General features: G+C 38.8%; 2 protein-coding genes across 3 annotated transcripts; both read right to left on the bottom strand.

Annotated features, from left to right (window-relative positions):
- RB195_013295 (uncharacterized protein) lies at positions 1-4,655 on the bottom strand (the record flags this gene model as incomplete). Its single annotated transcript, XM_013444918.2, has 15 exons — positions 1-40; positions 117-244; positions 312-401; positions 1,668-1,772; positions 1,825-1,939; positions 2,129-2,268; positions 2,323-2,427; positions 2,932-3,009; positions 3,070-3,204; positions 3,332-3,436; positions 3,510-3,589; positions 3,648-3,723; positions 3,868-4,032; positions 4,095-4,172; positions 4,629-4,655. 15 exons carry the CDS (start codon positions 4,653-4,655, stop codon positions 1-3), a joined length of 1,467 nt encoding a protein of 488 aa, XP_013300372.2.
- Positions 4,656-4,753: 98 nt separating this feature from the next.
- Positions 4,754-12,384, bottom strand: RB195_013294 (uncharacterized protein; the record flags this gene model as incomplete). Of its 2 annotated transcripts, none has more annotated exons than XM_064203045.1 (19): positions 4,754-4,973; positions 5,023-5,141; positions 5,196-5,300; positions 5,373-5,474; positions 5,566-5,740; positions 6,195-6,370; positions 6,880-6,997; positions 7,142-7,314; positions 7,437-7,574; positions 7,631-7,780; positions 8,995-9,098; positions 10,025-10,175; positions 10,231-10,299; positions 10,354-10,459; positions 10,527-10,600; positions 10,652-10,756; positions 11,576-11,680; positions 11,753-11,846; positions 12,356-12,384. In XM_064203045.1, the coding sequence occupies 19 exons, from the start codon at positions 12,382-12,384 to the stop codon at positions 4,754-4,756; spliced, it is 2,313 nt and encodes a 770-aa protein (XP_064058926.1). The 2 variants fall into 2 exon arrangements, with proteins under 2 accessions (XP_064058926.1, XP_064058927.1); XM_064203046.1 differs by lacking the exon at positions 12,356-12,384 and adding an exon at positions 11,888-11,995 and having other exon boundaries at positions 11,753-11,833.

Raw genomic sequence — 12,384 nt, 5'->3', positions numbered from 1 at the left:
TTATCTTCCATAGGGATTTCCGTTGGCCTCTTCTGAGCGCCTAAATAGCTCCTTGTAATAAGCTTAAGTGTAAAGATTGCATTTTTCTAAGTCTAACTGACACTTCATCTACTTACCCATCTGAATATTGACGTCGCACATGTGAGATACCACTATTATCCTTCCCAAGCACATAAATAAATTCAGGCTTTGAACCAATCATCAGTTTATCCACCAAATGATCATCGTGAGTGATAACGATCATCTTAAAATTATTTAGTTAATCACTATTTTGGAAAGAACGTTACGAAACTCAAATCAAAGACCAATACCTGAAAAGGCTTTCTGTGTCCGCCCGATGTAGAATAACCTCTCCTCCGAACCGCAATGAGACTGTTCAACATAGCAGCTATGTGATCTACCTTAAAATTTCAACAGTAAAGCGATTGCGATTGCGATTTTCTCCTACTTTCACTTCTAGCAGAATAACAATAAATTAGAAAACGAGTACGTCGTAAGTTTAATTCGCTCACAAGGTCGATTTCATCATGAGTACTGGTTTTCTATCGAAAAGATCATGCGATAAAGTGAAATGTGGTACTACATCTATGTTGTAATGAAATCGACTGAATGTTGTACTGAATTTGCTCAAAGCTATCTCAAGACCTGTTCTCTAAACCGTTTAATAATGCTTTGCAACCCAAAATCATCTAAATGATCCTTTTTTTAGAATAAACAACAAAAAGAAAACAGTGTCAACACAGACTCAGATGGAGCTCGACTGTCTCAATGTTATCCATTACTCGCAGCTACATTGTTATCAATTAGAGTTTTTTTAAGTTGCCGTTGTCATGGGAAAACTACATTAACTCAGTCATATATTTGAAATTAAATTGTATGGGGAAGTCATCGTATAGGCTTAGCATCCGTTCCAAAACCTCACTGATTACGCATTGCCGTAAAACGCCATGACAGGCCGCCGAAGTGGAATCATATGCCAGAGACTTTTATCCTTTATTAGTCACTAGCGCATCAATCTACTTGAGCGTTTTACTGCAATTCGTAATCGTTGAGGATTTAGAGCATGTGTTGGCCCATACAATGACTTGCGGGGGCCAACCAATAATGAATTCAGTGTTTTTGTCCTCTCAGAGAGGTCTGGTACCAATTTGTCCACCCCGGAGGGATGAAAGGCTCGGTTGGGAGCAGTGTGCAGTTTCGAATCATCGACCGTACGGGTACAGCGGACCTCTAACCCACTGAGCTACACCAGCTCCATCCTTTACATTTGGAATTAAAAAAGAAAAAAAAACATTTGGCAAACCAAACAAATACGACTATGTGTAGATTCTGTTACCATGCGCAAATTTTACGATTATGATAACCCAACAGAGTCCTATTCAAGAAATGAACTAAAAAGAGATAGATCATAGCAATCTACACTCTTAAACTACCGAGAAATTCATTTAGCTTCAATCACCCTGAAAATATTTTCGTTTAATAAAATGTGAAAAATATTACTGTTCAATTTCAATAATAGTGCCCACCGCAACTATCCTACAAATTAATTACTGCAACATCAGCTACAGCTGGGTTCCACTCAATGAGCACTAACTCCTACATCGTACCCCAACAAAAAAGAAAGAAAGAAAAAACAGAATTCTCAATAAAAACCAGCAGCAGCTCACCTTCATTGAATCCAAATTAGTTGTCGGTTCATCAAGAGCAATTATTGAGCACATTCCACCAAAAACATCAGCCAAAGAAATACGAATCAATATACAAGCCAACATCTGTAACTGAAAGTTAGCTTGATCTAACACTAATCATCTAATGGAACCATACTTTTTGTCCAGCACTACAACGATCTCTCATGTCCAGCTCCACGCCGTTCCGCAGCACCATCACCACCCTGTAGTCGTATGCCTTACGTTTATCAGACGTTGCCGCACATTCAGATCTGAAATAGAGATGAAAATGAAAACTTGACTGATAGTTGAACATAATGTTGAAACTAGCGGTATTACTTTAGAGGATAGTACCCTGCAATTCTACGTTCCAAATTCTCTTTCAATCTTCAGTTCTTAACAAATAAATATAATAAACTTAGTTTAATCTTTAATTTAACAAATTTACAGCTTCAACTCACTTGATGCGTATCGTCTGTATATCGGTCCCACCGTAAACCTTACGCCAAAGATCGTCCAAAATCCTGTTTATGGCAGCCATTTTGTCTGTATGGAACTGTATAATGGAACTATCCAAACACTTTGTGTACTTCTCCAAGTCCTACAAAACAGCAATGCAAATTCCTCTTACAATGCAAGTACAACGCTAACGCACCGAAATCATCTCTTGTGTTATAATTCTGTCGATTACAACCTGATGATATAAACTCTCAGCCTGCTTCATTTCTTTCGCGGTTAACGCTTGCTTTGCCTCAGTGATCTGAATGGAATGAAGAGAATTCGAAAATAGTGCGGAAAATACATTGCTGCTACAGAAAGTAACGAAAATACCTGAAATTCACTCAAAAAAGGATATCCTAGGCAATCAACTGTTTCTCTACGGATTATTTTGTGCTATTAAAAGCATATGATATGTTTAATATATAGTATAGCTATAGCATAAATAAAATATACTATAAAATCATTTTCCATAGAAGATAGAACTGTACCTGCCTTAAGCCTAAGAATTGCATTACAAACATCTCTGATGAGTTTTAATACCAAAAAAATTGCGGTCGGTAGCAACCAACAACGATTGACAACAATGTCTTGTTTTGCTTCCTTGCTCTGCTACTTTTCAATATCCTTTGAGTTCATTGCACCAAAAAAAAAAAACAAAATTCCATCACTTCACCTGGGAATGGCAGAAATTATGGTTTTCAACTGCATTTTTGCCATACAGTACCTTATAAGCAATGCAATACCGATATCTACAACACAATACCTTTTTCTCAACCTCTTCCAACTGCCCGTTGAGTCGCGCCTTCTCCAAACCAGAGCTGTCACGATCACGCATTGCTTTCTGTAGGCCAAAGACGTAAGAAGAGTACCAAGGTAAAGAGTACAAAAACAAATAACCTACATCTCGGTCCCTACACAAGGTCTCTTTTTCCATGGGATCCCATGTCAAATCCTTCAACTCCTTCTCAACACTTACAATCTTAGACTCAATTAGCATTCGCGTCAGCTGATCTTCCAAAGTTCGCCGCTTCACGTGCTTAAAACAGAAAAGATGACGGAAGTTTTCCAAACAACGAAAAATTTGAACTAATTTAGACTACAACAACATAATAGTAGGAAGAGATTTTTGCGGAAACAGAAAATATACTAAAAACTCTTCTTACAGTTCCCTCCAGATCGTTAATTCCTAATTCGAAGCCAGCCTTTCGTTTCTCTAAGTCGATAATAGATTGATCTCTATCGGAGATGATTTGTTTCACTTTGTCTATCTATAAGAAAATTGCAGGCAGCGAGTTGAATTGCAGAAAGAGAAGGAAATTACGTAGAGTTTGATTTACGTACCTGGCCTTCTTCAGCGGCTATTGATGCTTTGGATAGTCTTTCCTTCAAAGTGGAGTAAGCATCGTAGTGATTGCAAATATCTGGAGAACACAATTTTATAAATTCACAAAAATACGAATAACTATTTCTTAGTCACACTTCTCATTTTCAGAAGCTTCTTGTCTTCTTCTTCCTTCGCACTACGTTCAGCTGTATCTCGGGCAATCTTTGCTTCCTGAAAACAGCACGTCTGTTCAGGAAGATATTCTCAGGTTTTGAGACATGAATGGAGTTTGAACTCTCGAGTGCGACTTATTTTGAAGTTTCCGCTTAGTTTGCTTATTTTCTGAAATACGTCTAAAAAAAGTCGAAGTCATACATGTAAGGCCTGTTTCGCTTTTGGCATTTCGTTCTTCAAGATTTCTTGTCTACGTTCCGACATTTTCGCTAATTCTTCCTGATGTCGAGGGAGCATTTCACGAAGATGAGAAGATTGTGCGCTCAGTTCGCCCAGAGCAATACGGCGTTCTTTCAGTGAATGCAACTGGAAACATTTGAAACTGCAATACGAGGAACATCAACACGGGCACACGTCAACAAGATCACCTCTGTTGTCAGTTTGTTCCGCTCAGTGACAACTAGTTGGATCTCTTCTATCTCAGCATTTATCGCAGCAACGCTACCCTAGAAGAGAATTTTGTCAAAAGTAGGCGATGAAGTATAAAATCCTCACTTTCTTCGATGCCAGTGAGATTTTCAGAAGTTCGACAAGTTGTCGCTTTCAAAAGTCAAAACTTCCTAATATAAATCGATACCAACAGATTTTTGTGGAAACTATGCAGTGCGGAATGAAAGAAAAACTGTTCTGTTCTCCTGCAAGTTCCTCATCCGCAAATGTTACGAACTCTCACTGTAGAATTCCTTTCAGAACGGAAAAAAATAGAAAAGAGCAGAGAATCTTACCAATAAGGACCCTACCATCCATGTAGAGCAAAAAAAAAGAATATCTCGGTAAATAGCAATGAAAAGTCAATTATACATTTTTATGGTCATAAACATTACCTACCAATAAAAATCCTGAGTATTTCTCCTAAAATGCTATGGAAAACAAAAAGAAAAAAGAAATAAGTTTATTTTTACCTCTTTATCAACGAGTTCTTTCTTCATCTCTGACACCGGTCGTGTATTCGGCAGACGGTCAAGGATTTGACGAAGGTCGTTCAGCTCATTGTTCAATGTCCGTACTGATGCAAACAAGGAATCCATCAGAGATACATCCGCCCGAAATAGAAATTCAACGTAAGGTGCGCTATCAACACGTGATCAAACGGCTCCACCTTGATTTCAAGTAGTTGCTTATGAGCAATCACTGCCGTCTCCATGTCCTCCTTCAACTGCTCCACTTTCGTATTAAGAAGCGCTTCTTCCTTGCGATAAGTGGCAATCTGTTTTCTTACATGTCTAACTTTTTCTTCCATGATCTTTCTGAAGAGTTACGATTACAGTAGAACCGATAAAGCGGTACTGTACTCACTTGCACTGATCCACGTAAACTACCGCACTAGCGAGTCGACGTTCCTTCTCTTCAGATTCCGCGACTTGCTTTTCAAGCCGTTCAATGTCGTCCGGCATTGACAAACTCATGTCCAGAAGCTAAAAACTAGAGAATAAGACAGCTGGGTTGTCAATTATTCAATCCTCTCCTACCTTTCCAGACAACTCGTTAACACCCGCTTTGCTTGAAAATTTGCGCTCACACAGTGGACAGCAAGAGCGGGTCTTCGTCTCTTCGCTCCATGTCTCGTATAACATCTTCAATGAGATATAAAAATTGTACGAATGTAAAATTAGAGCTGTTTATCTGAGATGGAACAGTGCACCCACGGCTTTAGTGCTAAGTGAAGAGAGCTCCTTACGCAATTTCGTGAGAAGGTGACGCGTTTCGGACAAGTTCTCAGCAACGTCTTGCGAGGAACAGCCGCAGAGCTAAATAGTAATAAGTATATAAACAAATAAATAATAAGTAATAAATTATTAAAGAAATTGTAACAAGTATAATCCTGAAACAAGAAAATACATCGACAATCTTCTTGCGTAATTGCTCCACTTCACCGATTAGTTTCTCTTCTTCAGCTCTCGTTTGTTCCAAACCCTGGCTAGCACGATCCAAATCTCTCTCGGATTTTCTTAACTCATTTTCAGTTTGTTGATTCGATTCTTCTCTCGATCTTACCAAATCGTTCACTGAAGCGCTGAAAACAAGAAACAGCTGAGTATTTTGAAAGATGTACTGAAGATTTTGTGAATTAGGTTTCTAGTGGCCCTTACTGTATTACATAACCAGTAGACTCTCAAAATAACTATTGAGGACACCCGTACATGTAGTAGGATGAATGCCCTATTACACGTTCCAACCGTAATTAACCTCTTAAGTAGGCCCTCAATGAAAATTTCTTGACTCTGAAGGTTAGTTGGTCAATAGCAATTAATTCCTTACAGAAGTTTCTATTAAAAGTTGTTGACTTCGAAGATAAGTTTTTTTTTGACACGGCTCCTAACAGCGTTCTACCAGTAAATTATAATTGCAGTAGTAGGAGAATTTTTAATAACATAAGAGAAAATAGTTAAGCAGATTTTAAAAGAGGTGAAGCGAAAACCTAACATAACAGGACTATCTTCAAAGAAACCAACGAACAAATGGCCTACCTCCACGGACCACTTGGACACTCCCCAAATGTCGAAACAAAAGCATCATTATGTTTCTGCATAAGATCTTCCAGTTCACGCTCAAGTTCCTCCCGCTTCGAGTTCTTTCTCTGAACTTCACGTTCAGTTTCTTCAGACTCCATCGCATCAGAACAGCACTGTCGCAATACCTCAACCTGAAAATACCGAATAAAATCACGGAGGAAAAGCTACGCGAGCTTCTAGCTGTTATCAAGTCATAGAAGCAAGTATAAACACTAGATGAGCGGTCTCGGTAACGGAAAAATCCACAAAATAAATGCTTGAGGACGTCTATTTACTTAAAATGTACCCTAGATCCATCTTCAAAATCATGCACAAAAAATATTGAAATCGTCTGAATATTCCTCATGAATGAGGATCGACCGCGAAACGTACCGATGTCAACAACCATTACTTATCATGAGGTTGGCGTGGATTAAGACATACACGGATAGTATAGAGAAATTATCATTTAAAAGGGCGGAAGGTCGGTTATAGAACTATAAATCGCATCTAACCACTCCCACTCTCCCCCTCCCCCTACAAAAAAAAAACCAACGCGATCCGCATCGATAAGGCTTGATAACTGCTGCACTACAAAGAAATGGATAATAAAAAAAGTGAGCTTACGATATTCAAAACCAAAAAGAATACAATAACACACTTCTTTTTGCAAATTTTGTCGTTGCTTTCTCAAACTTTCGGATCTCCTCTCATCAACATTAGGTATTTCCGACATCCTCGTTTCTAAGGCGTTAATCTTCTCAGAAAGTTCAGCCGCTCTGCAAATTTATTTTATTTTATTACACGATAGAAATGGGTTGCTGTTGTAACATTTAGACAGAATAAACATCGAAACTTCATGAAATAAAGCTTAAAAAAGTTTTCAAAATATCACGATAAGAGAAACTCTCTCAAGAACTCACTCATTGCTCGACACTGTTGCATCTTTCAGTTTCTGCTCAACATTCTTTATCTCACGAGTCAACGATTCAATTGCCGTAGAAGACGAATTCAGTTCGTAATCCAACTTCGAACACTCCATCTGAGCTACTTCAAGACGAGCTTGCCTTTCTTCGCGTAGAGCCGCAGAAGACTCCTACGGTGTTGCATATTTACTCGAGTAATGAAACGATAGCAAACTTTTTGATGAAGAAATCAACAAGAAGGAAGGGAGGAGATAAAGGTACGCTGAGAACATAAATATGTGATTATCGGCACCTTCAGTTCTTTCAGTTCACTCTCTTCACACTCAATCATCTTCTGCAGCTCAGCAACGTAATCCTTTCCGCTTAATCCGTATATGGTGCTCAATTTTCGTTCTGCCTCTTCCATTTCCACTTCAAGGTTTCGTCGAACCTAATGTGAATTAATGTCTGAAGAAGAAGTAAAGGTTTATTCAAATATCAACTCACCATCTCATAACTCATCAGCTTCCGCATTTGACATTCAGCCTCGTCCTTCTCCATCTTCAACTTTAGTATATCATTTGAAATCGACTCGATTTTTGTCTTAAGACGATCTCGTTGTGCTTCCAGCTCCCGAAATTCGGAAGATGAGTCCATCTGTAAGCGAGACCACATGAAAAAGGAGGAAGAAATTTTAGTTCTTCTGTGTTTTCGCGGAAGTGACATACGGAAACTCCAGGGAACTACAAGAGTTCACCTTGTAGATTACGAAACCTAGCGTTGCTCCGCTCAATTTCCCCTAATCGTCGAACTCCTCTGTACATGCGCCGCGTCCATGAGCGAGCGGTCGAAGGTCAATGATCCATCCTCACCAGCCTATTCGAGTAAAACCAATGAATAGACTGCTGAAGCGACCAGAACGTGTGCGAAGGAACGTGTTCTAAGGCACCTCGTGTGAACAAACGTCGTTCTCGCATCATTTTTTAAATGACGATTAAGAGAACTTGAGCGCAGCAACACTGGCCTCCGTAATCTACAACCTGAACTCTACGGGTTTCCCGAAGTTTGCGCATTGCGTCAATTTCATAATACGCTTCCTTTAGAAATCGAATTGAACTCGCTGTGATGCACGTGTTACAATATATTTGAAATAATTTCTCCTCGTTCAATGACGAAGAAATGCTAAAACAGTATTACAAAAGAGACGCTTATTGACTAAAGCGTTGGTTGATTCGAATGTTACTCTATTCGGAAATGCAGAAATACTGGAAATGAGGAAACTCGAGAGGATGAAGTATCCTCTCGAGAACGAACTCAAACGCCTAACATAGCCGCATACTGAGTATATATTTTAGCGACGACAATACTATCAATGATTTCTGCTGTTAGATAGCTACTGTTTTCAGAAAAGATCTAATGAGAATCTATTAGCTTCCTAAAAAAATAGCTGTGATTTGCATTGCTGAAATTCGTCAACTGATATTCGAATATGTTTCTTGATGAATATGATAGCCTACTATCCTTTTGTTTGTGTTTTTTTGTGCAACCAAAATCACAAGAATCCAACAAAATATTTGCATTAAATTCAATCTATATACGGAACAATCAAAAATTAATGTTTTTTTTTTAAGCCAGCCTCATGGATGTTCACTCTCAATTGCACTTGTACAGAATTCTCGAGCGAGAGAATTTCGTGACCAACCCAAGAACAAACAGCTATTTACAAAATGAATACAGGCGTATCGAAAAACTACGAAAAATGAAGAAATTACATAGAAGAGATTAATGAACATTTCACATCAAGAGATACATATGATTAAAGGAAAGTTCACATTCAAACACAAAAAAAGAACATCCCCTAAAACACAAACCTCACTAATCTCTGCTCGAAGTTCACTTTCGCTGCCAGGATATGGAGCGACCCTTATTCTTGTCAACTGATCATTCAACATATGTAATTCGGCACGTTTGACCTCTGAAGAAGAAATCGTACGATAGAAGCATGGATGATACCGCCAAAGGTAAGGAGATGAACTCGCGACAAGAAGAAAGTTAAGTCTTCTTCAGGCCTCTGCGGTAGATCTGCTTGAAATGCTTAAATTTTAACCTTGAAAAATACTTCCGACTTTGATTGACAACAATTTCCTTTTGTTTGATAATCAATACTCATACTTTGGATATGTCTATGTCGCGATCTTCTCCCATACATTTCTTTAAAAATAGAAGTCGTCAACAGTAAGAATGATTGAAAAGCAAATATAAGGAGTCAAATAAACATCAACGAAGTGCAATGTACTGAGAAATTTGCTGCATCGAAAATTCAAGGAAGATTCCATCCAAGGATGCATCGAAAGATTGAAGGATTCACCGCTGTTCACGCCTAACATCTGACGATATTACCGTTTTCTATCAAGTTCTAATGGGAAACTGTAAACACTTAAGACTATTTTGTAAGCAATGGTTCTACAAACAAAAAAAATCACGCAATCTAACTCGGTCTGATATCTATCAAAACCTTCCGGGGAAAATGTTGTTGGTGGGGGAGGGGGGAGGGGGATCATTCAATGCCGCCCTTATATCCGGACGCCCTATCTTACTTTTTTCTTTTAGTAACTTTAGCTTACATGTCATAGATCTTCTGAGACTAATGCTTAGGTCTTAGGGCCCCGACTGATTTAGTTATTTACTTCCAGAAATAAGGACGCCACTCGGTTCCCAACTTTTAACCCAACCTTCCCTCTTAGTAAGAAATAGATTAGATTTCGATCATCCTAACCAGGTCGTTTCAGAGTTCACAATTATTAGTAAGCCGTAAGGGGAAACACTGATCGTGCTTTTAATCAAATCAATGGAAGTCGATAAAAAGGATAGACTGGTAAGGTTATCCCGCACAATAACTACCTGCTTTCCGCTCTACTGCTTCATACTTCTGCAACTGTTGGTTCGCATTGGTAATAACAGCGTTGCACTCGTTAATCTTCTTCTCTAATGCTTGAATCTTCTCTTTGGACTCCTTGCGAAGCAGCTCATTTGAATCGCGTTGTTGCGTGTACTGAAAACCAGCATGCGGCAATCATTTCCAAAAAGAAACGAAAAAAGAGTCAAACTTTCGCCTTCGACTTGACAACCATTTCTTTACAGGACTGCTTTTCAACGAGAGCTGCCAATTCTCCTTCCTAAAGTCAGATTTTCGAGAATGTAGAGGTAATATGCGAAGCATGTGCACTTACATAATCTCTCTTCATCTTTTTCATAACCTCCAATGCTTTTACGAATCTGGTTAACTGAAAAATACGATCGAATCTTAGTTTCAGTTCTTTAGGCTCACTGAGCGGCCTGCAACAGGAAAGAAAAGAATAAGACAATGGTAAGGAGCAAAGAGTCGAACCGAAGTAAACAGTACCAAACTGATTCTTCCTGATGACAAAAAATAACATTATCTAATATAGCAGCAGGAACTCCAAGCAAATTCACAATCTGAAAGCAAATAATAGCATGTTTAAGAAGTAGTAAATTAAAGCTGATTACCTCCTTCTGAAAATCGGCCACCTTTGAAGAAAGGCTTTTTATTTGACCGTCAGCAGCAGTGACCTGTATGTTGAACTCATCCGATTTGCATTGCAGCTTACCACCCTGCAATGAATTTTAAAATATGAAGGAAAAGAAACCAAAACCTATGCACAACCATGTTTCTGAAATGCGCGCGCAAATTTCGACCCTCTATTTCGTTCCCAGAAAGTTTATATTAACTGGAAGACTTTTCCGAACCATTAGGAGGAAAGCAGGACTAGGAGCTGTTCGCTAAATTTTAGTGATGAAAAAGAGAACCACCGCTCAGTCGACTGTGTTTAATCCTGCTCAACTAGAGAGCAACACCTAAGAAATTGAGTGAAAAATAACACCTTCAGGTACAGTATGCGTTTCCTGCCATAGGTGCGATAGGGAGAAGCCCGACCCTCCTCAAGTGAAGGGGGTTCAGCTCATGGGGTGCAGCTCAAGTGAAGGGGGGTCCTTTCGCCAAGTACCCAAAAGTGAAAGGGGTAATTTCGCCAACCTTCAAAAAAGAAAGTGGGTCCCTTCTCCAACCGTTCAAAAGTGAAGGGGATCAGAGCACCGGCTCCGACTATCGCATCTATGTTTTCTGTCATAAAAAAGAATAGCAAAAAATAAGTAATTAAAGAGACGTGTCGGTAAATTATTGAAAATGTGAATGCGTTAAAACAAAAAAAAACTGTCAAGTGTTTAAGTATTCATATTCCAAACCAAGAGTAGAGATTTGAAGTTTTAAGTTTGTCTGAAGGGGCTCAAAAAGACAATTCCTGTTCTAAAATTATTTTCATTCCATGGTGATCGCCAGAGGCGATATTTAGCGAAGCAATAGTTTTAAGAAATAGTATGACGGAAAAATTAGTTAGTAAAGGAACAGCAAAGATTTCAATGAAAAAAACCCACCTTAGTGAGAGCAGCATTTACTCGTTTTGTAGCTACACATGTTCGCCCTTTACAGTCTTCAAACTGTAACTTGACCAAACCATCGACTCGGGGCTTACTTGAGGCCTAGAACCCTTCTCAATTGAGTAGATTCAATGAATTAGAATCTGGAAGAAGTTAGGGAAAACGATAACAAACCTCCACACTATGCACAAAAGAAGCTAACTTCCCCGCTGGAAGTGCGCCAGTGGTGATGTAGTTTAGCGCTTCGATAAGTGTCTGGAACCGAATACTGTAAGAAGAAAAGGTTAGTTGATTTCGAATGAGACGTACAGTTTTTCCGCTACCATTTGGTCCACTAATGATTGTGAGTGGGTTCAGAAAACGTATCACTTGAGTCTCTTCTTCCGATGGTCCTACACTTCGAATTCCTCGAACCATTAACTTCAAAAGAGTTGTTGAAGTGAAAACAAATGTAAGAAAGAGAAAAAAAACATAAATACTTCAAACTCGTCAAACTCGAATCTGCGAGCTACTGTTGAAAGTATGAATAACTGGCAAAACAAAAAGAAAAAAGAAATAACAAATCAAAGTCAGGTCGTTGAAAAGTTCGACTTTCAATGAACCTCGAACCTAGTTGAATGTAGTATCGAGTTTGATAAGCTGCACACAAGGTTGTTTAATAAATTTACTGGTTACTTTCGGAAAAACATCACCTGATTCAGACCCTCCACAACTAAACTGATAAACTCCACGTATACTTTTAATTTACTTTTTTTAAGTCAAAACACAAAACCTCACAATGGGAGAAATCGATTCAGAACAACCAT

Source organism: Necator americanus, chromosome V, assembly GCF_031761385.1.
Source record: "Necator americanus strain Aroian chromosome V, whole genome shotgun sequence".
Lineage (NCBI taxonomy): Eukaryota > Metazoa > Nematoda > Chromadorea > Rhabditida > Ancylostomatidae > Necator > Necator americanus.
This window is presented reverse-complemented; position numbering and strand designations above follow the sequence as displayed.